This window comes from Schistocerca serialis, chromosome 7, assembly GCF_023864345.2.
Source record: "Schistocerca serialis cubense isolate TAMUIC-IGC-003099 chromosome 7, iqSchSeri2.2, whole genome shotgun sequence".
In the NCBI taxonomy this organism is placed as follows: domain Eukaryota; kingdom Metazoa; phylum Arthropoda; class Insecta; order Orthoptera; family Acrididae; genus Schistocerca; species Schistocerca serialis.
This window is the reverse complement of record NC_064644.1, coordinates 194,370,392-194,398,211: the sequence shown is the minus strand read 5'-3', so window position 1 is coordinate 194,398,211 and position 27,820 is coordinate 194,370,392. Positions and strand designations below refer to the sequence as shown.

Genomic DNA, 27,820 nt, shown 5'->3' with positions numbered 1-27,820 from the left:
GTATTCAGTACAGAGGAATGAAAATACGCCTAAACAACGTCTAGAATATGAGCTAAAATAATTAAAAAGTGCTGTACACATTACGACTGCCGGTGGCGGCAGTTGGAGAGAGATCCTTAGAAGTATGGTTATCACTGCTGAATTAGGCAGCTTTGGACGAGATTATATAATGTATGCTCCGACCATCGCCTACAGCGTTACATCATTGATGAACAGTCATGCGTGCGATATACAACATTGATTGGTTTAGACGAATTTATAAGAAAAATAGATACAGCAATAAATACAGAAATTACGTATTTATACATTTTACGTGTCCGTAATCCCTATCGTGTGCGGACTGCCCCTGTGGGCATTTCTATGTACTTTCTGCAGCAGAGACAACTGCATTTGGTTACCATAGTAATGGCTTGCCAGAATCCACAGTTGCACTACAGCGATACCCACCACAGAAACCGTGGCAGAGGACGGAACGAAGAAGAGGCAGCGAATGTCCGGTGGCTTGCAAGTCGATCTTCGTGCTTCAGTTTCACTCGACGGCAGTAGCGAAGACTGCTGCCACAATATAGCCTCCAGAATACGAACAGATTTATTTATAACACCAGTGTGCTATGTTATTATAAGAATATTTGTTAATACTAAAAAACATACAGATTTTGAAAAATGATCGCTTAAGCGTTTTATTATGACCACTGGAGGCCATATTGTGGCAGCTGAGGACGGAATTAAAATCTCCTGCGATGATGATCTCACCTTTCGCCTACCTCAGATAATACGGGACATCTTCAGTAAAAAAACTTTGCCCTTGCAGCTCTGTTATTTGATCTGGAGGGAGCGTAGAGATTTAAGAGTTACCCCATCCAGAACGCCTTTGACGATGCCTCCTCCCGGCTATTTCCCTACGTCCCGTAACTCTAAACCATCCCCGGTTAAGATACAGCAACCCTGAAATAACGTAATAAAGGCTTCTTCAATGGTATAAAGCCGTTACTTGATATTTGATTTCGTGTTCTCTCGTGCAGTTAGCGAAATATTTTTTCTATCTATGTCGACTCATAGTTTTTCTGTTTTTTAAAAAAATATATTATTTTCTGCTCGCTGAATTATTCAGCTCCCCTGGTAATTCTAAAATGGCGCTTACAGCCTTTAAACTGTATTTATAAGCTCTCATGTAGACATTTTGTTACCGTGTCTGCTGCTGTCAGATAAAATTATTGTCTTCCACTGCGTGTACAAAATAATGTTCATCGTAACATTTGTCTGTCTACATTTTGAATGTTAACTAGTGTGTTGGTATTTGTGGCTACTAGATGGCACTCTTGGTGTAATGTTCACCTGCCCGCAATTGCTAACGCGGGCGCCTCAGTCTGACACTACCGTAGCTCGACGCATGTGAGCAGCCCATAGTGGCTTCCTTTTTATGTATTCTGTTTTACAAATTTTTGACTAAAGCTTTATTGCTTGATTTTTAGTTTAATAAGTGACGTGTAAGTATTGTTTTTTTTGCACTACTAGCTAGTACTTGCAATTAATAAAATTATTTCTTTTATCTAATTTTGTAATTATGTTATAGGACAATTTGAGAGTTTTATTTTTGATGAAGGCACTCATAGCAGTGCCGAAACCTGGGTCAGAAGACTCCTTTTTTGCGACCGAGGGCTGCTATTACTGTTCACTTTGTAAACATTTGCTGACCATGCAGCCATGTTCAAAACTTTAACTAAATTAAATTTCCTACAAAAAGATCCTGCTCATAGAGCAAGCGAGAGAATATGAAAATCTCGCGCTTGATTTTTGAAGGCAAAAGGTAACATTGTGAGTTGCATAAACAGAAGTCAGTATGGGCAGCTGACGCACCATGTATACATATTGTCTACATTTCAGTATATATGACCGGGATGGCAGTGTGCTGACCACATGCCCCTCCATATCCGCATCCAGTGACGCCTATGGGCTGAGGATGACACGGCATCCGGTCGGTACCGTTGGGGATTCATGACCTGTTCGGATATAATCTGCTGCTTAAGTTTTACCCGTTTTACACTTGAAATACCTCATGAGAAAGCAGAATGAGTGACCGATAACGAGCTACTGGTACAGTATTAAACTATGACGAGAAAATGCATATTTGGAGTAAGGGAATATTTTTTTGGTGTCTCTTTCCAGACAATGCTGCCCGTCTACCTGGCGCACACACCGGCAGGAGCGTCTGTCAGGCAGCTCGACCACTACGCCCAGGAGATTCGTAATGGAGGTGAGAGTCGGTGCTAGCCTTCTCCACAGACGTTGATGCATGTGTTGTCAACAACTATCATATGAGTACTTTGTCACCCAGCTGATACCAGTATGTCAGTCTTTGCTTGCTGTCACAATATTGTTTACTTTGTATTGCTTTATCAGTAAGTGTAATAACAGCTAGCCTCATTTCTTCCTGATACACTGATTCATCACACGGAAGCTTTGAATGGGTGAACGCCATTCATTATATTCAGGTTAGTTTAGCATAAGTTCCCTAGGAGTTCAGTCTGAGGAAGTATGGGGAAAATCATCCATTCCTTCCTCAAATGTTCCTAAACACTGGTAAAATGTATTGTGCTTGTGATTGCAGTAAGGTATCATATACTTATTTAGGTCCCTAAAAACCCTCCCTGCAGGAGTAGCTTCAAGTTGGTAGTTAGATATTAATGTATGCTTAATGTAAGTTTCTGGCAGAAAATCTTTCCACTTATCACCCGTGAAAGTAATGCCATTATCTGAAAGAATTCCTTCTGATGATAGGCTCACTTACAGCAGTACGTGTTTCATACAGTGTAACATATATAGAAAAAAGTCATAACAGTACCAATACCTCGATCCTGTTTTGCGTCTGATAGGGATCCACAGATGCTAGAAGTAACTATGTGTAACTCTTTTGTAGATAGGATACGATGCAGTTCACACTTCCTACATGTATATGGAGGTCTTGTCTTCTGGTAAAGCAGATGAATTGTAAATAATTACTGCATCATCTATCTTTATAATCTGTTTTGCACACATGATCTCTCCAAAATGACCCCAGGCACAATGAGCATGCCATATGAATTTATTTTCTGCCTCAGCAGGCATGCAAACACACTAGGCCTTGAACTCAGGATGTCTCTTGTTGAATAACACGCCAGTGCGGATCTTATAATGAGTGCTTAATTTCTCAGATGGATCAATTAGTAAATGTTGTTCCACTTTCTGCCAGCATCTGTGCCATAGTTTTGCGTAGATCCAAGAAGCAATTCGTATTTGACTCATCCGTCAATAAATATAGTTGAATATCACATTCACGATCATGTCTCCTAGTTCTTCACGCAGCCTAGGTGGGGCATCTGCCACTAGAGGCCGCGCGGGATTAGCCGAACGGTCTAAGGCGCTGCAGTCATGGACTGTGCGGCTGGTTCCGGCGGAGGTTCGAGTCCTCCCTCGGGCATGGGTGTGTGTGTTTGTCCTTAAGAGAATTTAGGTTTAGTAGTGTGTAAGCTCAGGGACTGATGATCTTAGCACTTAAGTCCCATAAGATTTCACACACATTTGAACATTTTTTTTGCCACTACATTATGTTGGCCCCTGACATGTATTATGTTAAAACTGTACTCTTTTGCATCTAGCGACAACCTTGATAGTCTTGCATGCAATAATATGCAATGTAATAAAAAACTGAGGGCTTGGTAGTCACATACAAATTTGTATGATTGCTGTATATGTTACAGTGAAATCTTTTGAAAGCCATCATTACAGCAAAAGCTTCTAACTCGTTGGTGAAGTACGATCTGCCACAACTAGTTAGAATCCTCCTTTTGAAACCGATTGTACGAATGATTGATTTACTATTGATTGGTCGTATGTGAAACAGATACAATGCTAGAAAGATATTTGATGCAGCTGTTGAGAGGGAAAATCCTAACTCATGTCTGGATGGTATAACAACTTTGCATTGCAAAGAGCTTGCTTGATCTGTTCAAAAGATGGCTCGCATTCCCTGGACCAGTACCAATGCTCATGCTTTTTGAGCAGTCGTGTCAATGCTTCACTATTCAGTAAATGATTCAGAATAAGTCAGTGATAAAAAGACACTAACCCATGACCTAAATTTAATTGGTTCCTAGTTCTGCGGCATATATATTCTTCAGCATATTAACTTAGGTTGAATTAGTTCTCAGTGCCGTCAGCACGGATTTAACTCAAACCAAGTCAAGGAAAAGCTTTTTCATAACTTATGACAGTTACAAATTTTCGTTTATGAATTACAAATAGTATTACAACTACTTTTGAAATTATTTTGTTCCTTCCCCGAATCGAAATTTAATGTTTTGCGTGCATCTGATGATAATTTGAGCATATAAAAAGGACATATTGCCTACGTTAATGGAGGACTGAACATCTACTTAAAACAGGATCTAACTGCCATTGGTGCCACATCAGGAGGGTAGAAAGTCACATATTTAGCTTTTTCTGTGTGCTTTCGTAATTTAATTCTTAAATTATTTGCCTGGTTTTGTAGTGAAGAGGTGTAATCTCGCGTTTTAGTTACCGTAGAGTGTAAATTCGCGCAATCTGTAGCGCAGTTCCCGCTGTCATGTTTTGATTGGCCAGCTGCACAGCTCAGAAAGGCACCGGCCTCCGCCACGGAGACACCAGGAGAGACTCGGTTAAATTTTGGCTCTGTCTGCGTGCTTTTTTAATTAATTCTTATGTTATTAGTTCTAACATAGGATTTATGCCTGGTGGATGCGGATGCAGGAAGAGCCGGCTCCAGTTCATGAACATCTGAAGACGCTTTTGGCTGTAGTCGGCCATCTTCAGGCCTCTACCTCAGAGTGTAACGGTGGTGGAGAGTCTGGTGCATTGCATGGGACATTTCAGGTCTTGTTTCGTGCATTGGCTTTGCTGCAGGGGCACCTTGCAGTGTACCAGACATGGGGGAACTGCTCTCACAGCGTGGTGGGTGGAAAGTTGTAATATATTTGCTTGGCAGGCGGCGAAAGACTCTCAGCCGGCCGCACGTAAGGCCTTCCCCGTTAGTCTGACAAACAGGTTCCAGGTGCTGTCTGTGGCTGACACTGTCCCTCAGGCAGGTGCAGTCGGTTGTCCTGTTTCAGAGGAAACCTCTCAGCCTGCAAAATCCGGGCAATCACAGAGGGCGGGATAGTTGATAGTTGGGAGCTCCAACGTTAGGCGCGTAATGACACCCCTAAGACCATGGATGCCAAGAAGGGGAGACAGCCAATGTACACTCCATGTGCATACTGGGTGGAGTCATTCCAGACGTGGAACGGGTCATTCCGAATATCATGAAGAGCACAGGGTGAAAAAAAAACTAGCCGAACGGTTCTAGGCGCTTCAGTCCGGAACCGCAGTGCTGCTATGGTCGCAGGTTCGAATCCTGGCTCGGGCATGGATGTGTGTGATGTCCTTAGGTTATTTAGGTTTAAGTAGTTCTAAGTCTAGGGGACTAATGACCTCAGATGGTAAGTCCCATAGTGCTTAGAGCCATTTGAACCATTTTGCAAAAAAAACTGCAGGTGGTGGCTCACGTCGGTACCAATGATGTGTGTCGCTTTTTATCGAAAGAGATTCTTTCTGGTTTCGAGCGGCTAACAGAAGTAATAAAGGCTGCCAGTCTTGCTTGTGAAATGAAAGCAGAGTTCACCATTTCCAGCATAGTCGATAGGACCGATTACGGGCCTCTGGTACAGAGCTGGGTGAAGGGTCTGAATCAGAGGCTCAGACGGTTCTGCGTCTTTTTAGGCAGCAGACTCTTCGACTTGCGCCATACGGTGGTTGGGTTTCGGGCTCTGCTGAATAAGTCAGAAGTCCACGTCACGCAGGAGGCAGCTACACGGGTACGAAGGGCGTGGACTGGGCGGCTATTTAGGATAGAGTGTCTAGGGGAAACACAAGAAGGGCTTCAGTCTCACAAGATGCAGGTCGAACACAGGAAGAATTTATACACAGGAACCATCGGTACAACAGTTGTAAACTGTCGTAGCTGTGTTGGGGAAGTACCAGAGCTCCAAGCGCTAATAGAAGGCACTGACGTTCAAACCGTTACAGACAAAGACAGCTGGCTAAAGCCGGAGGTAAGTTCAGCGAAAATTTTGCAAAGAACCCAACGGTGTTCAGGAAGGATAGGATAAACACAGCTGGCGCTAGCGTGGTTGCTGCTGTTAGAAGTAGTTTATCTTGTAGCGAAATTGAAGCAGGCAGTCAGTGTGAGCTAGTATGGGCAGAGGTCATTCTTGGCAATCGGAATATAATACACTACTGGCCATTAAAATTGCTACACCAAGAAAAAATGCAGATGAGAAACGGGTATTCATTCTACAAATATATTATACTAGAACTGACATGTGATTACATTTTCACGCAATTTGGGTGCATAGATCCTGAGAAATCAGTACCCAGAACAACCACCTCTGGCCGTAATAACGGCTTGATACGCCTGGGCATTGAGTCAAACAGAGCTTGGATGGCGTGTACAGGTACAGCTGCCCATGCAGCTTCAACACGATACCACAGTTCATCAAGAGTAGTGACTGGCGTATTGTGACGAACCAGTTGCTCGGCCACTATTGGCCAGACGTTTTCAATTGGTGAGAGATCTGGAGAATGTGCTGGCCAGGGCAGCAGCCGAACATTTTCTGTATCCAGAAAGGCCTGTACAGGACCTGCAACATGCGGTCGTACATTATCCTGCTGAAATGTAGGGTTTCGCAGGGATCGAATGAAGGGTACAGCCACGGGTCGTAACACATCTGAAATGTAACGTCCACTGTTCAAAGTGCCGTCAGTGCGAACAAGAGGTGACCGAGACGTATAACGAATGGCACCCCATACCATCGCACCGGGTGATATGCCAGTATGACGATGACGAATACACGCTTCCAATGTGCATTCACCGTCATGTCGCCAAACACGGATGCGACCATCATGATGCTGTAAACAGAACCTGGATTCATCTAAAAAAATGACGTTTTGCCATTCGTGCACCCAGGTTCGTCGTTGAGTACACGATCGCAGGCGCTCCTGTCTGTGATTCGGCGTCAAGGGTAACCGCAGCCATGGACTCCGAGCTTATAGTCCATGCTGCTGCAAACGTCGTCGAACTGTTCGTGCTGATGGTTTTTGTCTTGCAAACGACCCCATCTGTTGACACAGGGATCGAGACGTGGCTGACCGATCCGTTACAGCCATGCGGATAAGATGCCTGTCTTCTCTACTGCTAGTGATACGAGGCCGTTGGGATCCAGCACGGCGTTCCGTAATACCCTCCTGAACCCAACGATTTCATATTGTGCTAACAGTCATTGGATCTCGACCAACGCGAGCAGTAATTGCGCGATACGATAAACCGCAATCGCGATAGGCTACAATCCGACCTTTTCAAAGTCGGAAACGTGATGGTATGCATTTCTCCTCCTTACACGAGGCATCACAACAACGTTTCACCAGGCAACGCCGGTCAACTGCTGTTTGTGTATGAGAAATCGGTTGGAAAATTTTCTCATGTCAGCACGTTGTATGTGTCGCCAACGGCGCCAACCTTGTGTGAATGCTCTGAAAAGCTAATTATTTGCATATCACAGCAACTTCTTTCTGTCGGTTAAATTTCGCGTCTGTAGCACGTGACCTTTGTGGGTTAGCAGTTTTAATGGCCAGTAGTGTAGTAATCGGATCCTTTTACCGACCTCCCGACTCAAGTGATACAGGTGCTCAGAAATTCAAAGAAAATGAAATTAATTTCAAACCCATATCCGACTCATACAATTCTAGTTGGTGGTACTTCAGTTTACCCTCCATATGTTAGTGAAAATACGTGTGTAAATACGGAAGTACGCATAAAACATCATCTGAAATTGTGCTAAACGCATTTTATAAACATTATTTCGAGTAGTTACTTCATGAGCCCTCACGAATAGTAAACAGTTGTGAAACCACACTTGATCTCTTAGCAACAAATAATCTGAGCTAATAGCGAGCAACAAAACGGGTACAGGGATTAGTGAACATAGGGTTGTCCCAGCGAGATTGAATGTTGTAACCCTCAAATCCTCCAAAAATAAACGAAAAATATACCTATTCAAAAAAGCAGAGAAAAAATTCACTTGACGTCTTCCTGAGAGAATAAAAATTGACTTGCCGCCTTCCTGAGAGACAAACTTCACTCCTACCAAGTTAACAACGTAAGTGTAGACCAGAAGTGGCTTGTATTAAGAGAAATAGTGACGACAATAATTGAGAGATTTATACCAGATAAATTAAGAAACTACGGAGCTGATCCCTTTTGGTACACAAAACAGATCGGTATACTGTGCAGAGGCAACGAAAAAAGCATGCCAAATTTAAACGAACGCAAAATCTCTAAGATTGGAGATCTCTTGCAGAAACTTGAAATTTAGGGCGGACATCAATGCGACATGGTTATAATAGTTTCGACGATGAAACTTTATCTCGAAACCTGGCAGAAAATACAGAGAGATTCTAGTCGTTTGTAAAGTATGTCAGCGGCAAGACAAATTCAATGCCTTCTCTGCGCGATGGCGATGGAAATACTTTCGACGACAGTATTGCGAAAGCAGAGTCATTAAACACAGAATTTCGAAATTCCTTCACCGAAGAAGACGAAGTAAATATTCAAGAATTCGAATCAAGATCAGCTGCCAAAATCAGTAACTTAGAAGTAGAATCCACGGAGTAGTGTACCAAATTAAACCACTCAATAGTGGCGAGTCTTCTGGTCCACACAGTGCACCAATGAGATTCCTTTCAGAGTATGCTGATCGAGTAACTCCATACTTAAGAGTCACATACAACCGCTCACTCGACGGAAGATCCGTATCCAAAGACTGAAAAGTTGCACATTTCACACCAATATTCAAAAAGGTAGTGGGAGTTATCCACTAAATTACAGGCCGATATCATTAACGTCGATATGTGGAAGAATTGTGCAACGTGTATTGTATTCGAACATTATGCATTACCTCGAATACAACGGTCTATTGACACACAGTCAATACGGATTTAGAAAACATCGTTCTTGTGAAACACAACTAGCTCTCAACACACACGAAGTATTTAGTGCTATTGACAAGCGACTCCAATATGATTCCATATTTAAAGGTTTCCAGAAGGCTTTTGACACTATACCACACAAGCGGCTTGTAGATAAATTGCGTGCTTATGGAATATCGTCTCAGTTATGTGACTGGACACCAGTTATGTGACTGGATACGTGATTTCCTGTCCGAGGTCACAGTTCGTAGTAACTGACGGAAAGTCACCGAGTAAAACAGTGATGATTTCTGGCGTTCCCCAAGGTACTGTTATAGGCCCTCTGCTGTTCCTTATCTATATAAACTACTGGGAGACAATCTAAGCAGCCTTCTTAGATTGTTTGCAGATGATTCTGTCTTTTATCGCTTAGTAAACTCATCAAAAAAAGAAGATCAAAAGAAATTGCAAAATTATTTAGAAAAGATATCTGAATAGTGCGAAAATTGCAATTGACCCTAAATATTGAAAAGTGTGAGGATATCCACAGGAGTGCCAAAAGGAATCTGTTAAACTTCGATTACACGATAGATCAGTCTAATCTAAATGGCGTAAATGCAATTGTACATCTAGGAACTACACTTACCAATCATTTGAAATGGGAAAGAATATATAGAAAATGTTGTGGGGAAGGCAAAATAAAGACTAGGTTTTATTCGCAGAACACTTAGAAAATGTGATAGATCTGTTAAAGAGATTGCCTGCATTACGCTTGTCCATGGTCTTTTGGAGCACTGTTGCGCAGTCTGGGGCCCTTACCGGGTAGGATTAACGGCGTACATCGAGAAAGTTCAGCTAAGAGCAGCACGTGTTTTACTATCATGAAATAGGGGTTAGAGTCAAGGAAATGATACAGCGTTTCTGAAGAAGAGAAATTTGTTAACAACGAATATTGATTTAAGTGTCAGGAAGTCGTTTCTGAAAGTATTTTTATGGAGTGTAGCCATGTATGGAAGTGAAACATGGATGATAAATAGTTTGAACAAGAAGAGTATAGAAGCTTTCGAAATGTGGTGCTACAGAAGAATGCTGAAGATTAGATGGGTAGATCACATAACTAATGAGGAGGTATTGAACAGAATTGGGGAGAAGAGGAGTTTGTGGCACAACTTGACTAGAAGAAGGGATCAGTTGATATGACATGTTCTGAGGCATCAAGGGATCACCAGTTTAGTATTGGAGGGCAGCGTGGAGGGTAAAAATCGTAGAGGGAGACCAAGAGATGACTACACTAAGCAGATTCAAAAGGATGTAGGTTGCAGTAGGTACTGGGAGATGAACAACCTTGCACAGGATAGAGTAGCATGGAGAGCTGCATCAAACCAGTCTCAGGACTGAAGACCACAACAACAACAACAACATCATGAAGGTGGTTCAATGAACCCTCTGCCAGGCACTTAAGTGTGATTTGCAGAGTATCCCTGTAGATGTAGATGCGTCGCTTTAGGGGGAGAGTCGACGTGGAGTCGGGCCATCTGGTCATCGCCCATTCACCCTGTGAGTGAACAGGTGGTCACTCCTTTAGCAGGGTCTCAGCTGGGACATGGGTACAGGAGTTTACTAGTTATCGGGAACTCTAATGTTTGGCGTATCATGGAGCGTCGAACAGGGCTGAAAAGAAGTCCAGTGTGCGCTCAGTGTCTTCTAGGGGCTATCAGAGTTCGTATGAATTGCACATGTGCGTTTTTTATGTTCGGTTGTAATATGAGGTCCTCTGATGAACTCTCGATATCTGATACACAGAGACTGAAATCAGACAGTGGTCAAAGAAAAAACACGTTGAAAGTCAAAATCTTAATAGGAAACTATTATATTTATAATAAAGTGTTGACTGAATTGACTGCCCACCAGGGGAGTTCAAGCTCAAATTACTCTCGGATCCGAGAGATGGGTGAAACCCAAAAGAAAGCTCAGAAATATTAAGCGAAATATGGATTGTATATAGAAAAAACTGATTAGATGCCATAGGAGAGCAGAGTGTTGATCGCTATCGACAAAAATATTGTGTATGTTGAGGCTGAAATTGAGTCGGACTAAGGACGCATGTAACAAATCTTTATGAACTCAAAATTAATTAGGGTTTTTTTTACTGACCATCCGATTCCATGGTGACAGTTTTAAAATCATTCATATAAAGTCTACGCTCAGTTGCACGGAAATACCCAGATCATACAGAATTAGTTGGAGGCGCCTTTACATACAAAGTATAGACTGGGACGTCTATGGCTTCGCTGTAGGTAATGGACAGTCTTGTGTAGTAGCTAAAAAAATGTTCAAATGTGTGTGAAATATTATGGGACTTAACTGCTAAGGTTATCAGTCCTTGGGCTTATATACTACTTAATATAATTATCCTAAGGACGAACGCACACACCCATGCCCGAGGGAGGACTCGAACCTCCGCCGGGACCAGCCGCACAGTCCATGACGGCAGCGCCTTAGACCGCTCGGCTAATTCCGGGCGGCTGTGTAGTAGTTCTGAACACGTTTTTCGAAAACTGTCTTGAACAGCTAGTTCGACAGCCTGCATGCAAATTAAATATTTTGGACTTAGCAGATGCAAACAGGCCTGATCTTATCGACAGTGTCAGACAGGGATTAGTAATCATAACGTCATCAAAGTGACGGTGGTTACTGAAGTTTATAAATCCACTTAGAAAGCTAGGAAACCATTTTTGCTAGAAAGATTAGATAGGCAGTTGTTGGTATCCCACTTACACAATGAATGTACATCATTTAGTTCCAATATGACGAACGTAGGCGAATTATCGGTCTAGTTTAAAAGGGTTATAAATCACACTAAGTTCGAACGGACTGTAAATCACACTCTGGAGAAGTATATGCCGAATAAGTAGATTAAGATTGGAAAAGACTCACCCTGGTTTAGTGACAGAATGCTGAAAATGCAGAGGAAGCAGGGACGGTTGCACTTTCGGTTAAAGAAAGAACGCGCAATTGACGGCAAGCAAAAGCTGATAGAAAGTCTTATATCTGTAAAAAGATCGAAATAGGAAGCATACAACAACTTTCACGTCATCCCTTAGCAAAAGGTCTTGCCGAGCACACGAGCAAATTCTGGTCCTATATAAAATCGCCAAGTGGATCGAAGGATTCTGCTCAGCCCCTCTTCAGCTAGTCTGGTGTGGCAATAGAAGACAGCAAAAGGAAAATTGAAGTTTTAAATATAGCGTTTATGAAATCATTCACACAAGAGGATGGCACAAACATACCGTAGTTTGACCGTCGCACAGACTTCTTCTGGAGAACATAGTAATTGGCATATCTGGCACAGAGAAGCAACTGAGAGAGTTGAAAACAAATGAGTCCTCAGGTACGGATGGCTTCGCAGTTCGATTCCAAGCAGAGTACTCTACGGCACAGACATTTAGCTTGTATTTATCGCCAATTTCTCGCTCAGCGCAGAGCAGCTCCTCAATTGTCGCGAACTCCCGTAGTCAGAAGGGTCATAGGGTCATGTCGGTACATTCTGCAAAGATGTATTCAACCATGTTGCTCTAACACTCAGACACGTCATTGAGGCTCAAACCAGGTGAGAGAGGAAGGATGGACGTCAAGTGACATTGGCGAATACGACGTAAGCAGCCACCTCTCCCCCCCCCCCCCCAATCACTACCCTGTTGCAAACCCACCTAGCAAACATGTTTTCAAAAGGCTGTAGCGCAGAAACGGGACGTTTCTGGACATGGGGTCCTACTCAGTATATTATGTACTCACTCCCTTCTGCAAGTCCTAGAAGTTTGTAATGGGCTTTTCCGATCACCCAGAATATCATTACAGAGACAGTCAGTTACTGAGTACCAGCCGCCAGTGTGACAGGCATCCCTTTCGACACACCTTGCATTTCACATGCGGTCAGCAGGCGCGCAGTTCAGAGAGAGAGCGCCACTCATCTCAGGGGTGTCGAAATGATTGCCTCTCACACCAGCGCCAAGTAATCGGTGACTGGCTGTTCTGTACAGGTACATTTTTAAAGTGATCAGCAAAGGTGCGCAGGTGCCACCGAGGCCGAACTGGGTGGTCTTAGAGGGACACTATGCGGTTTTATTCACACATGTGTCCATGTAGCTTTCTCCACATCTTCCACCCCCACGTCCCGCCCTTTCCCCATGATCACGCCTGCACACGTTGGTGGAAGGCTTGGTAACTACCGTGTTAATTTTGGTAGCAACTTGGCATCAGCCGTTGTAAGACATCATGGTCTCCTGACCTTCATTGCTTACATATTCCGCCCTCACAATCATATTCTGCACATCAAGACGCTTCATTCGAACCCAAACTCGATAAGATAAAGTCAACATTGTATGAATTCATGTAAACGATATGCAGTTAAGAAGTAAGTGCACTGTGGTTGAAATACTCGAGGCTGGCGTACACACATACATTCCAGACAGGATGGTCACAGAAGCTTTTAGTTCGGGATAGTAACCGCACAACGGGACGCCGGTCCCTTCAGAGGACGACCCAGCCTATGTCAGCCGGTGATTCCCCATGTAGCAGACAGCGTGGGCCCGAGTGAAAGGGGGGAACAACCCCGTGTTCGGCTTAAAAGCAAATTCCGCTACGTTGTGTGGGAGCGGCCAGCCTACGCATTCTTTACACATAGCACGCAGTTTCAGAGATTTTCACAGGGAGACAGCAAACGCCAAACGCCAGTGCTACAGGTTTCCGGATTGGTCGCCTTAAACGAAACGTCATTCTCCCGTTTTAGAAGAGCAATGCTGATTGGCAGACGATATTTCTGACGCCTTGAGTGAAGGAATAATGGAAGACACCGAAAGATATACCCCTTAACGTCTGGCATGGAGAGGCGCCGTTCCATTGTCGCTCTTGGAGCGAGGAACAAGTCCCTCTTCAGTACTTCACTGGGAGAGCACCTCTGTCGAGAGCGAATCGAAATGCTACTCTATATTGAGTCCTTGCGATTAAGCGTTGTTCACTGGGTTGGTTCAAATGGTTCAAATGGCTCTGAGCACTATGCAACTTAACTTCTGAGGTCATCAGACTTAGAACTACTTAAACCTAACTAACCTAAGAACATCACACACATCCATGCCCGAGGCAGGATTCGAACCTGCGACTGTAGCGGTCGCTCGGTTCCAGACTGTAGCGCCTAGAACCGCACGGCCACTCCGGCCAGTTCACTGTCTTGGCCGACACACTCATGTGCGGTGTGAACGGACAGAGTTATAGTTAAACGCCTGCGAGCGAATTTTGAGTGGCATCGCGGTGGACTGGTTATCTGACTGGTGTACCATGACAATAGTTAGACTAGGGGCGAATAGGAATCCTTGACTTCATCAAGGCATAGGGAGAGTTTGATTGGCGAAGGTCAATCCAGATAGAACGAGAGTTATCTTATTTGTCAGCAGCGAGCGGCGCAGACAGCAGTCATCGCAGCTTACGGTATTGTGCGCTACAGCTATTGCGAGCCCCATTTTTCCTCCACAACAGCACAGTTCACTGCATTTCACACGCGACAGCCTCGACTGTACCTAGCAACATTCTAAAGGATAATTATTCATGTTGAGCAGGTGCGCCTCTCAGCCATTCTGCCAAGTCAACAACCACCTTAAACTTTGTATAGAAATTTCATTAGCGAATGCTATCCTTGAGAGGTAACTTCACATTCCGGAAAGAACCAGGATATAACTTGTTCAGTTCATAACTAAAAGTGCCATTGTGATTTCTCAGAATTTTTGCAAAATAAATAATAACTTTCGATAGTTTCATGTTTTTCTTACACTAACTAGCACTACTCCAGTACCCAAGTATCCCACTAGTTACGTGAGAAATTTTGTGAATTTTTGTGTCATTTCCTTACAACGGACGACTCCAGAAGATATTTATTGCTGAAAGTTTTTCAGGCATTTCTCTTTAGAACGTTAGCAGCGTCTGTCTAACTTCTGTAGTAGTGTGGGGGTGGAAATTGCATCTTGCAGGAGTCACAGTGTAAAGGGTACATCTCAGATTAATCCGTTGCGCAGAATAACAGAATAACAGGGCAACCTCACACCTCAGACCGTGAGTACAAATACGACGGAATGCGACGCGTAGCGTTGGTGTTGCAGGCCACTTCCGGCAGTTCGACTTCGGGCCAACGGCGAACCGCGAGCGCTACGGCAGCCGCGTCCCTCCGGACTACCGGCTGTCCGCCACCACTGCGCCTGTCGCCTTGTACTACGGGAACAACGACTGTCTGGCCCGCGACCAGGTGAGTTCTATCTTTTGGCAGATAAGATTTGTCGTTTCAAAGCGAATCCTACACTGATATCCACAACTGAAGGCACCCTCGAGATTCAGATAACGAGCGTTTTTGTCCTCGGTATATCTGCCTCCACACGATACACTTTTGTGTTCAACTTTGCACAAGCACGCATCTGCATTTGCGAGCATACTAGCTCACTCCGTCCTGTGTTTCGTGATAATCTCTTACACAGATCAACCAAAACATGACCACTGCCCATCGTGACAATGGATGCCGCCTGGTGGCGTTGCGAGCATGTACCGCGGTAACAAAAGTTTGTAAGCGGAGCAGACACGGGCGGGGGATCACCCTAGCGAAGATATCGGCTGCAAATGAGGAAACCCATTGGGATAAGCGACTTTGACAGATTATTATTAAACAGAGCCTGTGAACGAGTATCTCGAAAATGGCGAAGCTGGTAGAATGTTCACGTGCTACTGTTGTGAGCATCTAGGAGAGAGGTAGAAGGATGGTGAAAGTAGCACTAGGCGCTAATGGCTGGACGTTCATGACTCTTCACAGAACGTGAGGTTCGAGGGCTTGTCTGCTCTGCAAAGTAATACAGAGGTGATCTATGACATCTCTGCCGAAAGACCACAAGACTACTGCACGAACAAGTGTTTCGGAGCACATCGATCATCGTACATTGTTTAACATGGAGCTCCGCAGCAGACCACCCCTACGTGTTCACATGCTGACCCAACGGCATCGTTAGTTACGACTGTAGTAAGTACAGGACTTTGGGGATTCGACCGTCGAACAATGCAAACCTGTCGGCCCAGAGAGTGAATTGCATTTTTGCTACGCTAGGTCAATGGTCGTCTCCACAAACGCCAGTGAGGTGAACGGCGGCTCGAAACGTGCAGCGCGCGACGGACGTAGGCTGGTGGAAGCAGTAGTATGCTATGGAGACATATTACTGCGCTTGCATGGGATCTGTGGTGGTAACTGAAGACATTCTGACAACTGCGAACCACCTGCATCCCTTCATACTTAATGTCTTCCCTGACGGTGATGTCGTCTTTCACGAGTATAATTGTCCGTGCTTCGGAGCCATAACCGTGTACAGTGGTTTGAGGAGCATTATAGTGAACTCAGACGATGTCTCGGTCACCAAATTCGCCTGATGTATATTGTATGGAAAGCATCTGGGTCGTTAGCATGCGTTATCATCGTGCACGCAAATCAGCTATTTACGCGAATTACTTGACCTGTGCGGACACGTTTAATGCCACGTACCTCCGCAAACCTAGCAACAAACTGTTGGATCCCTGACATGTAGAATCAGTGATGTACTTCGTTTCAAAGACGGACCAATAACCTATTAAGCAGGTGGTCATTATGGTTTGGCTCATCAGTGTATGGTGTTTAGCAGATGGTAGACAGCAGGTGTCTATGTATGTTTCGATGTGTACTACTGTACTACAGTTGCGTTTAAGGCGATTTATGCGCAATGAAGTCTGTTGACTCCAAAGAAAGATACTGAATTTACGCATCATTACTCACAAAGAGGTCTCATATGGTACTCCACTACTGAAGATTACTCGAGCGAAAATTTGCGATGCGACGTCCCGAGCGCCAATTACGGACTTCACTCACCTGGAACTACAAATACAATACAACGTCTCCCGTCTTAACACTGTAAAGAATAAAATAAGTGTCGAAGGAGAAAAACAGAGAAGGAACAGCTTATAAATTTATTAAATGTGCATGTCAAAACCATAGACAACTATTCACGTTTTAACTACTTAATAGCACAGCAATAGAGAAGCCTATCACATGGACAACTGAAGAAGGTGGTGCAAGTGAAACTTCTCATCGAACTGCTAGAAACTGAAAGCACATTAACGATGCGAAGAATACGAATTGGGAAACATGACTTCCGATGTAGTGGATTTTGGAGTCTATGACATATCCGAAACTGTTGAGTATGAAGATGGTAGTACCTAATCTGATTTGAGCAACGTTATGTAAACAATAATTTGTAAAAGGAAATGGAAATGACATAATGAACGCCAGCTAACCATCACATAATCCTCATTAGGATATGGAGGCGCAGACGCGCAAACAAATATCGCGGAGACATCGCAAGGAACGACGCCTGGCACGGTGGGCCACCTGCCTGATGCGCTCAACGGGAGACAGCGATGTGCACAGCGAGGACAATGACCACATTGACTCTCAGGAGGAGGCACTTTCCACCTCACAATTCAAACAATCTCAGTTTCAAGATTCCACAAAGAAGCAAAATATTAAATTAAATAGGCAAAACTAAAAAGAAAACTTAATCCGTTCACAGCTTTTCTCGAAAAGTGATAAGCGGTCGAATTCTACAAAAAATTACCAGTATTCTCCTACAGGTTTTAATTTTTTGAAACTCTACTCAAAAATCGGATACCATACCACTATTTGAGCATTACCATTAATCAGAACTGAGGTTGAAAAACTCACTTTTTCGTATTAATTTGTCCTCTTTCAAGGGCTACAAGCAGATAAAGGAATATTATGTGAACATAAGCAGCAGATCAGCTACATTCTATTTTTATCGTATACGAAGACTGAAATGTTAAGTTTTTAATTTATTAGTGTTAGCATAGTTTCCTTCCTCTTTTATTAATTCACCAGGAGACCCTTGCGAAAGTGTAGGGCTTTTATATTTTTTAATAAGCTCACTATTTGGAATAAGTGAAGTCGTTGGGATAAGAGTAGTCGTGGAACTGAAGAGAAAACATTTTTAAAAATCAACCGAATGACGTGAAATAATAATCATGAATTTATGATACAGCCTTGTATACACATATCCATGCATTATTGCTTGTAATTTCTAACTTTCGACAGTCATATTTACATTTAACTGTTGTTGAAGAGAAGTTTAATGAGAAATAAGAATATAAAGTACAGGGATGTACATAAATGCGAAATGTATAAGTTACGAGGGTAATCCCAAAAGTAAGGTCTCCTATTTTTTTATAAGTACATAGACCTGTTTATTTCTACAATAGTTTACATCAGTTTACAGCTTGAACATTTAGCTATTTTTCGACATAATCATCATTTCTGTCGATTCATTTTTGTAGACGCTGTGACACTTTTTGTATGCCCATGTCATACCAGCTCGCCGCCATGCTGTTCACAAACTTATGAACCTCTTCTTTCACCTCGTCGTCGGAGCTGAATCGCTGGGACCACAATTAACGCTGCCAGATACTATGAGACTGTGAAAAAAACTCAAACGGGCAATTCAGAACAGGAGAAGAGGAGTGCTGAGCAAGGGCGTACACATTCTCCATGGCAACGCTCGCCCACACATCGCTCGGCAAACCATTGCCCTCCTGCAACAGTTTCAGTGGAACTTAATCACGCACCCACCCTATAGTCCTGACTTGGCGCCCAGTGACTATCACCTGTTCCCTAGGTTAAAAGAACATTTGGCCGGAAAGCGATTCAGCTCCGACGACGAGGTGAAAGAAGAGGTTCATAACTTTCTAAACAGCATGGCGGCGAGCTGGTATGACATGGACATACAGAAACTGCCACAGCGTCTACAAAAATGCATTGACAGAAATGATGATTATGTCGAAAAATAGCTAAATGTTCAAGCTGTAAGCTGACGTAAACCATTGTAGAAATAAACTGGTCTATGTACTTATAACAAATGGAAGACCTTACTTTTGGGATTACCCTCGTAGAACATAGTGTTTGCTTGTTACCTGGAACATCACTAAGGTCGCAATAACCTCTAACTGAATTTAGAAATCTTGATTGCACTTCGTACTTTGTGTAAGTACGTTAGGTCTAGAAGCAGTAGGTAACTCGTAATTCAAGGCGACAGTGAGAAATATGTAGATTCATTTAGAAAAGTCAGGTTGTACGACGGCAGAGATAAGACTATCACAGTGGTAACGGTTATTACCATCGCAATGCTCTATACAGATTATGCAGTTAATAAATATTTTAAAACAAATAAAACGGTAATTGTAATGAGATGATATGAAAATGGAACCTTTCATTCGTTTTGATAAGCCATCTTCGTAAAATACTGTTATGAACTTCGGCATCCATGATGCCCTTTTGCCTGAGGTAGTTAAGTCTCTTTTACGTTAAAACTTTCCTAAAACAGTAAGTTTTAGCGCAAAATCGATACGGAATGTCAGAAAACGGATACGAAACCTTTCCAGCTATGTTTCATTCTTCCCTGAAAGATTAATATGTGTCGAGAAAAAGTGAGGTTGACATGAGAAACAATACTTATGATAGAAATGGCAGACAAGTCTTTAAACTCTTAAAGCAAATGAAGCACTGTACTTGGTTGCTACGTCACTAGGGTTGGTGCTATTCTGCAATACAACGTATGTCGGTAGCGACAGAGAAAAAGTACCATATAGACCAGATGGGGGTAAGTTTTGCATACTGTACGTAGACGCATAACTTAAGCCACGACACAGGGCAAAAGGGACAGATTTGTTTCAGCAATTCTGTTACAATTATTATGTCACCTGTTTATTGCCCACTCTATATCTACATACATCTACATATATACTCCGCTAGCCACCAAGAGGTGTGTGGTGGAGGGTACAATTCGCGCCAAAGTCATATTCCCCCCCACCCCCTCCCCCCTCTGTTCTACTCGCGGATCGCACGAGGGCAAAACGACTGTCTGAATGCCTCAGTACGATCTCTAATTTCCCTTACCTTTGAATGGTGATCATTGCGCGATTTGAAAGTTGGTGGTAATAATATTCGCTCTACATCCTCGGCGAAGAATGGATTTCGGAATTTAGTGAGCAGTCCCTTCCGTTTAGCGCGTCGTCTATCTGCAAGTGTATCGCACTTCAAAATTGTTATTAAAATAGCGCTGACGGCTTTTCCAGTTTTCTGTGTTAACGCAATATTTGAAACCAATGAAAATTACGAATAAAAATTATTAATTTCTTTAAAAAATATTTATTTAAAAACGAAAAATTTTAGCACTGTTGCTACAGTTAATCGATATTTCGTTTTCTTAGTAGGTTATTAGAAAAAATGAAGACGACCTGTTATAAACGAGATCAAACCGAAAAACGCCAGTTATTCAGAACCAAAATACCGGTATCGATTTTAACTGGTCTGTTTTCCCCATCCCTAATAGGAGGATGAGAATGAGGATGAGAATGTGGTGTATCTTCTGTCTGCAAGATGACTCGCGTTGACAGTGACTGTACTTCGGAATTATCAATAATGCTCCGTCTGGTACAGAGAGGCGGCGAGACCGTTCCAGACTTCATGCGGAGCAGATTTCCCCGTCTTGGGTAGAGATGACCATTTTCTATTTGTAGGCGATTCCAGCTGAGTTCTCGCCCCGAAGGTCGGTGGCTAAGCTATACCTCATGCCACGAGCTGGTGGTGGTGCGGGCTATGAATTTGATTGATCTTGGGAATGTGTGCATGGCGCCCGTCGCGGATATACATATGTTACAAGTCGTATCGATCGACATTGTATCCCACGCAGTCTCACAAATGTTATCCATGTTGCAGAATTGTGGTCTTCTCCGATCATACAGCGCATATATGTACGGCCCCGCTCCGACGACAGCAGGGGTAGAGGACTCGAGGCACGTGGAAGAGGAATACAGCACACCTCCGAGACGCGGAGCGCTGAAGTGTAATAGGAAACACCTGGAATACATGTGAACAACGTCTCCTGACGTATCCTCCGGCTCTTCGATAGAGCCTGGATTGTGTCAAGCCTGCTTTGAACTGGGCATTTTTCGCAAATGGATGGGAATAGTCGGAGTGAAGACGTAGTACGATGGTATCTTATTTTATGATGCTATGGGAGCTGTCTGTCCAAGTTCCTTCACAAGATTGGCAAGCTGCAATTAACCGGAAGGGGGGCTAGATAACTTTCCTAGTGCGACGCAACGTACAGGGAGCACTAGTCCGAGAGGAAGCTTTTGATCGGTTTCAGGGAAACCGCCGTCTATGCATCACGTAATAGGAAAGAAACAACGAAATCTGAGAGCTGTAATAGGAGCTGTCGCCGTCGACATGCCGTATGCTAGCTGTCTGATATCGCAAAACGATTTGCCAATTCTTTTGTGAAACATTACAGTCGCCTCTAGGAAGAAATGGAACACGATGTGGCAGCCTTCCGCGAAGTTCCCTGGACACTATCTGGGATATCTGATATATTGGATTTCCGTTTGAGTTTTATCGGACATCTAAGGATCTCATGGCTCCTCGATGGACTGCTATGTACTGCGAATCGATGTCCCCCTATGTGCCCCGCCTACCTGCCTTTGTGGTAGGTACGATTATTCCCATCGCCATACCTTCTGCCCTTAGGGACGGCATGATTATTGCCATCTCCTAACTTTCTGGAGGAAAAGGGATAAAGGACTATGGCCGTTGACGCTTCCTAACTGCGACTTCAAGATTTACACCAGGATACCTGCAGTGCCTCTCAAATACATTCTGCTTGACCAAACCTCGATCGGTAGAGACAACAGTGTACGACCGCTGTCTACGATACTTTATTCCACAGCTCTCGAGCCGTTACATTGTGGCCTTCAGGACCGACGATGAGGGGCCACACATTTATATGTAAATCGTATGCGAATGACCTCGTATTCGTGGCACGGTAAAGTGACGAGGTACGAGTGGCACAGAATTGGATCGCTCACTATGGGACGGCTATAGAAAGTTGCATGAACATGGCGAAGACGGGGGCAATGAACATTGGCAGAGGGCTCCCTATCGGATGCGTGGCATCGTTAAGGATGATGAACAAGATGAAATGTTCTGGGACAATATTCACTAATGACGCACAGCAGCGCTCAACTACAAACGTCTCCTACAAATAGTTAGAACGATTTCGAGGTAACACGTGAAGAGCTTTAACCATGACACAACAGGCACCTCTGTGGCGTCACATATCCCAAACTTGGCTCAAGTGCTGCCGATGCCGGCGATGATTATGGCGCCGGCTCCTTGCGACGTTAAGAAATTTTGTGAGCTTAGGTCTTCTTTTTAAATTCAGCTATGAAATCCTTACCCTCACAATTAGGCGAGAGGGCCTTGCCTTTGTCCACCTTCTAGACCGTACAGTAGCGATCTACATTAGTACGATGTCAAGATGTGGATTCGACACCAGACAAATGTGCCTGGTACCCTGATACAGGAACTGGCACAACCCTCTCGACTAGCGCCGGCAGAGGCGGATCACGTCTCACTGTCGCTTACACATATTCGAACTTTATCCTCGAATTCAGCTACCTCTGTTCAAACGGACCTACCGAGTACCAGGCTTGCACCGGCACATGATATATTGTCACGAGGATTGCCAAGTAATATCATAGAGGGACTTCAAATGGCTCAAATGGCTCTGAGCACTATAGGACTTAACATCTGTGGTCATCAGTCCCCTAGAACTTAGGACTACTTAAACCTAACTAACCTAAGGACATCACACATCCATGCCCGAGGCAGGATTCGGACCTGCGACCGTAGCAGTCACGCGGCTCCGGACTGAGCGCCTAGAACCGCGAGACCATCGCGGCCGGCAATAGAGGGGGGAAAGGGTGGAAGGAAGGGGAGGGGGGAGAGATAGCAACCAACAGCAGCGTTGCCAGTGTTATGGCGTTCATTGCACCATGTTTTCCTTGATGAAGTGACGCCTGCGCTATGATATCTGGTAGTAAATGGGTTCCCAGTTACGTGCTATTCATATGATGGCTACTCCCCTGTGCCCTCTGTGGAATGTTTTGGATACTCATGCAATGTTTTATGTTTTTCTAGATGCCTGCAAGAATGTACTTGAATTTTGCAAGTTTCTGCAGGAAATCCAATATAAAGACTCTATTACTGTAACTTTTTAGGAAGTACTGCAACGAATATCAGGGGAAATGGTAAAATGTAGTCACACAGTAAACGCAGATTTCACCCTCTTATACCACACAATGGGTAAATGAAACTTCTCGCCTTAAAGGTAAGCCGGGATTAAGAAACATGGTGGGTTTTAGCAAGGAATGGCCGCGATCACTTTCCTTAGCACAACCAGAGGCAACTTGCTTACCTCACGTCCAATAAAATATGTTCTGTAGCTGTTATTCCGCTTGGTTTCTTTTCCGTCGGTTGCGAGCTCTAACGCTTGTGCCCTAAGCAGTGCATAATAACTTGACAAAATGGTTCAAATGGCCCTAAGCACTATGGGACTTAACATACGAGGTCATCAGTCCCCTAGAACTTAGAACTACTTAAACCTAACTAACCTAAGAACATCACATACATCCAAGCCCGAGGCAGGGTTCGAACCTGCGACCGTAACGGTCGTGCGGTTCCAGACTGAAGCGCCTAGAACCGCTCGGCCACACCGGCCGGCAATAACTTGACAAGTGGGTAGGTTTAAATGCTAAGCGTAATAAGAATCTTAAAATGTTAGGATGCCAACGACTTTTTGTTTTATTTCATAAATCCCAAAAATAGTAAAAAGATTTCTATCGTTACTATTCATAACAGAGTTCCCAGAAATTAATCACTGTTTCCCGAGCACTGCAAAAGTCAGCCAAATGCTTCACACAATCTTATGATCAACATGAGATCGCACAAGTATGCTTTCCGAGGCAACTTTACCCATTAATTGCGTCTTAATGAGGAGTTGCACTTCACACACGAGGCCGCGTGTTGCCGTCTCGAAAACCGATCGTAGACGGCCTTGAATTAACACAATAACGCACAAGTGTCTAATTCGAAGCAATTTCTCAACAAACTGTTCCTCCTTACGTGATATCACATTTTATACACGGATTCATGTGTTACCTCCTCGGAACCTGATCGTAGACGGGTAGTGAGCTTTCTTAGCAGTTTGACGCCTGCCCTCGCAAGGTACACTTGTGATTTGCCTGTCCTTTCCATCAATAAGCACTGACTAATCAAAATTTGTAATTGTCATTTCCTTGTGTCCTGAGTAACACTGAAATTATTATTAACAGGTTCTCAGTGCAAGTAACGTCTTCAGAACGATTGGAGCTGTATAGTAATATTCAAGCAATAAGCGCTTCTTGCCGCTAAGCGTAATAGATGAATCCCCACTGTCTTTCTCTGCTTCAGTACGATACGGCTCTTGTTCTCCCGGCCGTTCTCATGCTGTATGTCTGCTTTGTGTCTGCTTTGTGATCCTACCTACCCGCCAACCTCCCGTAACAAAATCTTCCTATACTGTATGTTAAAATGTAATAAGGTGGGCACCTCTGTGGCATAAACGCCACTCTTCCATGCACTTTGGGGGGTAACAAGTAGGAGAGTTTAATTAATATATATGATGATATAGAGCAAGAATAGAAGAGGTCGGTGGTGCGTCTCTGCAGTTTCACGAGAAGACGTGCCCGACTCCAGCATGAGGAGCATCGGGGATCGGCGAGACACATTGCTAATATAAGATCAGCATATGAGATTGTTTTATAATGGAAGGAAAAGTTTATGTTTTTTATTTGTTAATTCAATTATGTACTTACTACTTCTTTTCGCCTCCTATTGCTAGTATGAGAAAATGGATAGGGTTGCAGCCATAACAAAAACATTCTGAAAGTAGTTTTTCAGTATAAAGATTCATTAGTAATCGAATCAGTCATTTTCTGTAATCTAATGTGAAAACAAAAAACACGATTACGGCTACCGCTCGCGTAAAGCGGGAAATCAGGGTTCTAATCTTGGACTTGTACGAATTTTCATGAGTCGCCATTGAGTTATTTCAGTGTCACATTAGAACAAACGTCGGAAATTTGTTTCATCGCAGTAAAGAATATACCTGAACGTTTGGAAGCAATTAACGTCGAGTAGAAAAGCAGTGATCATAAGGTACTGTATCAGCATTATCTGCGGTTAGCAAGAGTGGCAGGATACAAATTGCAGGGGCACCCGCTAAAGGTCGCTCTTCGACACCATAGAACTTGTCAGGGTGATGTAAGGATGAAAATAAAGTGACACCTATTTTGGGTCAGGTGTCAACACGCAATAGCTTTCTAGAAAATGGCGATCAAAGTTTTGACGCGACAACATAACGATGCTCGTGCTGTGTAAAACGAAGTGCGTTGGTAGCGCAGTGACTAAGGGCACAGTTTCGAAATGTTGCGCGTCGTATTCAGATCCAGTCTAATGTTTCTTTTCTCTTGTTGTCGTGGTAATACGTGACAATATTTTAGCGAGTTCATGAATTACAATGGAATTAATGGCAAAAGAAATAATGATTCCAAATTTTATTAAATAGATTTTATCATCACAACTGACACGGATCAATAATTTCCAGAAAACTACAACCCACAATTTTTGTTTGTCTCCAAGAACTTAGTATCAAATTTTGTACTCGAGTCCATAAAGACGTAAACCAATCAATGGAACGACGTCTTGTCTGGGTGGTTTGAAGAGCACCAGGAAGAGTTTCCGTACTCTCTTGGTCGCCAGACTCCACGTATTAAAACAAAACAACGAATATACGGGACCACCTCGATCGTGCTGCACGTAGCATGGATCCTTATCAGAGAAACCTAGCGAAGCTGCCCAGGGCACTGGGGGCGGCATCGCTCCACAACTGCGTCTGTAGCTTCCAAAAACTCAGTGACACTCTTCCTCCAAATCTCGCAGCGGTCCGAAATGCAACAGGTGGTTATGCAGGCTTTTGACACGTGGTCACATTAATGTGAGAGGGTAATTTATTACTTCCACATTCGTCTCGCGAAATGATCGCGCCGAGAGAATTAGAGAAAGAGGAGTTCGTACGGAGCAGTGCCGATAGTAATAATTTTCCGCACGTCATTCGTGAAATGGAGAGGAAAAGTGGGACAAGATAGTGACCGTCGGCCACACACTTCAAGGTGACGTGCGGAGTATAGATGTTGAAGCGCGTAAGAATAGTAGGATCTAAATGAGATACACACACACACACACATTATGAACAGCGATGCTTGCCTTCTCCCGCTCTACAGTTACACATATACTGATTGTTTACTATTTGTAAAGGCAGAATGAATCAAGCAGGTAAGGCGTCACTGAAGTTTTCAGTGACGCGAATCTGTACTACAAAATTAACTCACTGGATACTAACGATCGCAAATACGAAAAGAGATAAATAAACTGTTACTCTTTATTTCTACTCAAAAACACGTAAAATGCTACTAATCTAAAAGATATATACAAACTATGAAATTGTGTGTTACAATATTGGAAAAGATCCGGGTACGCATATGAAGCAATTGAAGTGTTACTGTCTCCATTACGAGTCATCGTCTCTGATGCTGTTCCCAAGCCTTATCAGTAACATGAGGGATGAATTATTGGTAAAAGTGTACCTGCGATAATAAGGAAACAATGTATTTCGCTCTGCAAACCTGTTTCATATTAAGTAGTGAAGGGCAATTTTCTTGTAGATCTAAATGTCGATAAAATTATTATTCCACAATACACCAATCCATTAAGATCGGCAAACAGAGACTTATGCAGAACAGCTATATTTGCTCTTTTGTTTTATACTCAGAATTTATCATTTTCATTTCGCACTTAATCATTATCTTACGAAATAACACTATAACTGTATTTTTATTTTGCAGGATGTGAAGAAAGCATATAAGGAATTGAAGAACCCCATTGGATTATTTCGCGTAGATATGGACGAGTGGTCGCATCTGGATTTCATTTGGGGAATCCATGCAAAGGAGCTCGTCTACGAGAAGATATTCGAACAAATGACGCCTTTCTTGCACCACCCTTTTAACAAAACCAGGAGACCGTAACGATGTCTCATTTTTGAGCGATGAGTAAAAACAAAAATGACAAAAATATATTTATATTATTTAAATAAAACATCCTTTATTGTACGCTATGGTACTTATTAAGAAAGTTGCTAACATTCCATTGTTGTCCTTTTACAGACGTTAATTGAAAATAATACCGCTCACGTGAGTTGTGGTCTGAGAAAAAGCAATTACAAAAGAAAAGTATGTGAATTGGTGGATTAAAATACGTGATTACTTGACGACAATAAGTATTAAGCAATTCTCGTTCGGAACGTGACTTTTGCAGCACAGTATTTTATAAGGTATCGTCCCTCCAGAGGTTAAATGCTCTAGCCTTCCTCCATCTGTGAAGTGGCTTAGCTTGCATCTATCAGGGGACCCGCATTTTAACGTGGACAACGAACAACAGTACATAATTTCTCACATTAAAAACTCATTGCAAATTGTGATGAAGTGATAAATGACAGATTACGTCCTAAAGTTACTGGGGCTTGAACCCTGAACTTTTGGATTTGCAATGTGCCACTGACGACGGAATAACGAAAAAACGTTTTAGATTAGTTAACAGCTTCAGCAGATGAGCTATGCAGAAACACGTGGTCGTTGTCAGCGATGGGCGAATCCACCGCTCTGTTCCGAAGGGGCAGCCGGCTTAGTCTGGATTCGCCTACTAAGCGATGCAGTTTGTCTGTTGTGAATGGCTGCAGTGCGG

At 43.3% G+C, this 27,820-nt stretch overlaps 1 protein-coding gene across 1 annotated transcript in view; it reads left to right on the top strand.

The window, feature by feature from the left end:
• The window catches only part of LOC126412966 (lipase 3-like), an 84,615-nt gene extending 57,510 nt beyond the window's left edge, over positions 1–27,105 (top strand). The window contains exons 5-7 of the mRNA XM_050082858.1: positions 2,167–2,254; positions 15,168–15,310; positions 26,923–27,105. Coding sequence (XP_049938815.1) covers positions 2,167–2,254; positions 15,168–15,310; positions 26,923–27,105 — 414 coding nt within the window. The remainder of the gene's footprint in view (positions 1–2,166; positions 2,255–15,167; positions 15,311–26,922) is intronic.
• Positions 27,106–27,820: the final 715 nt, after the last annotated feature.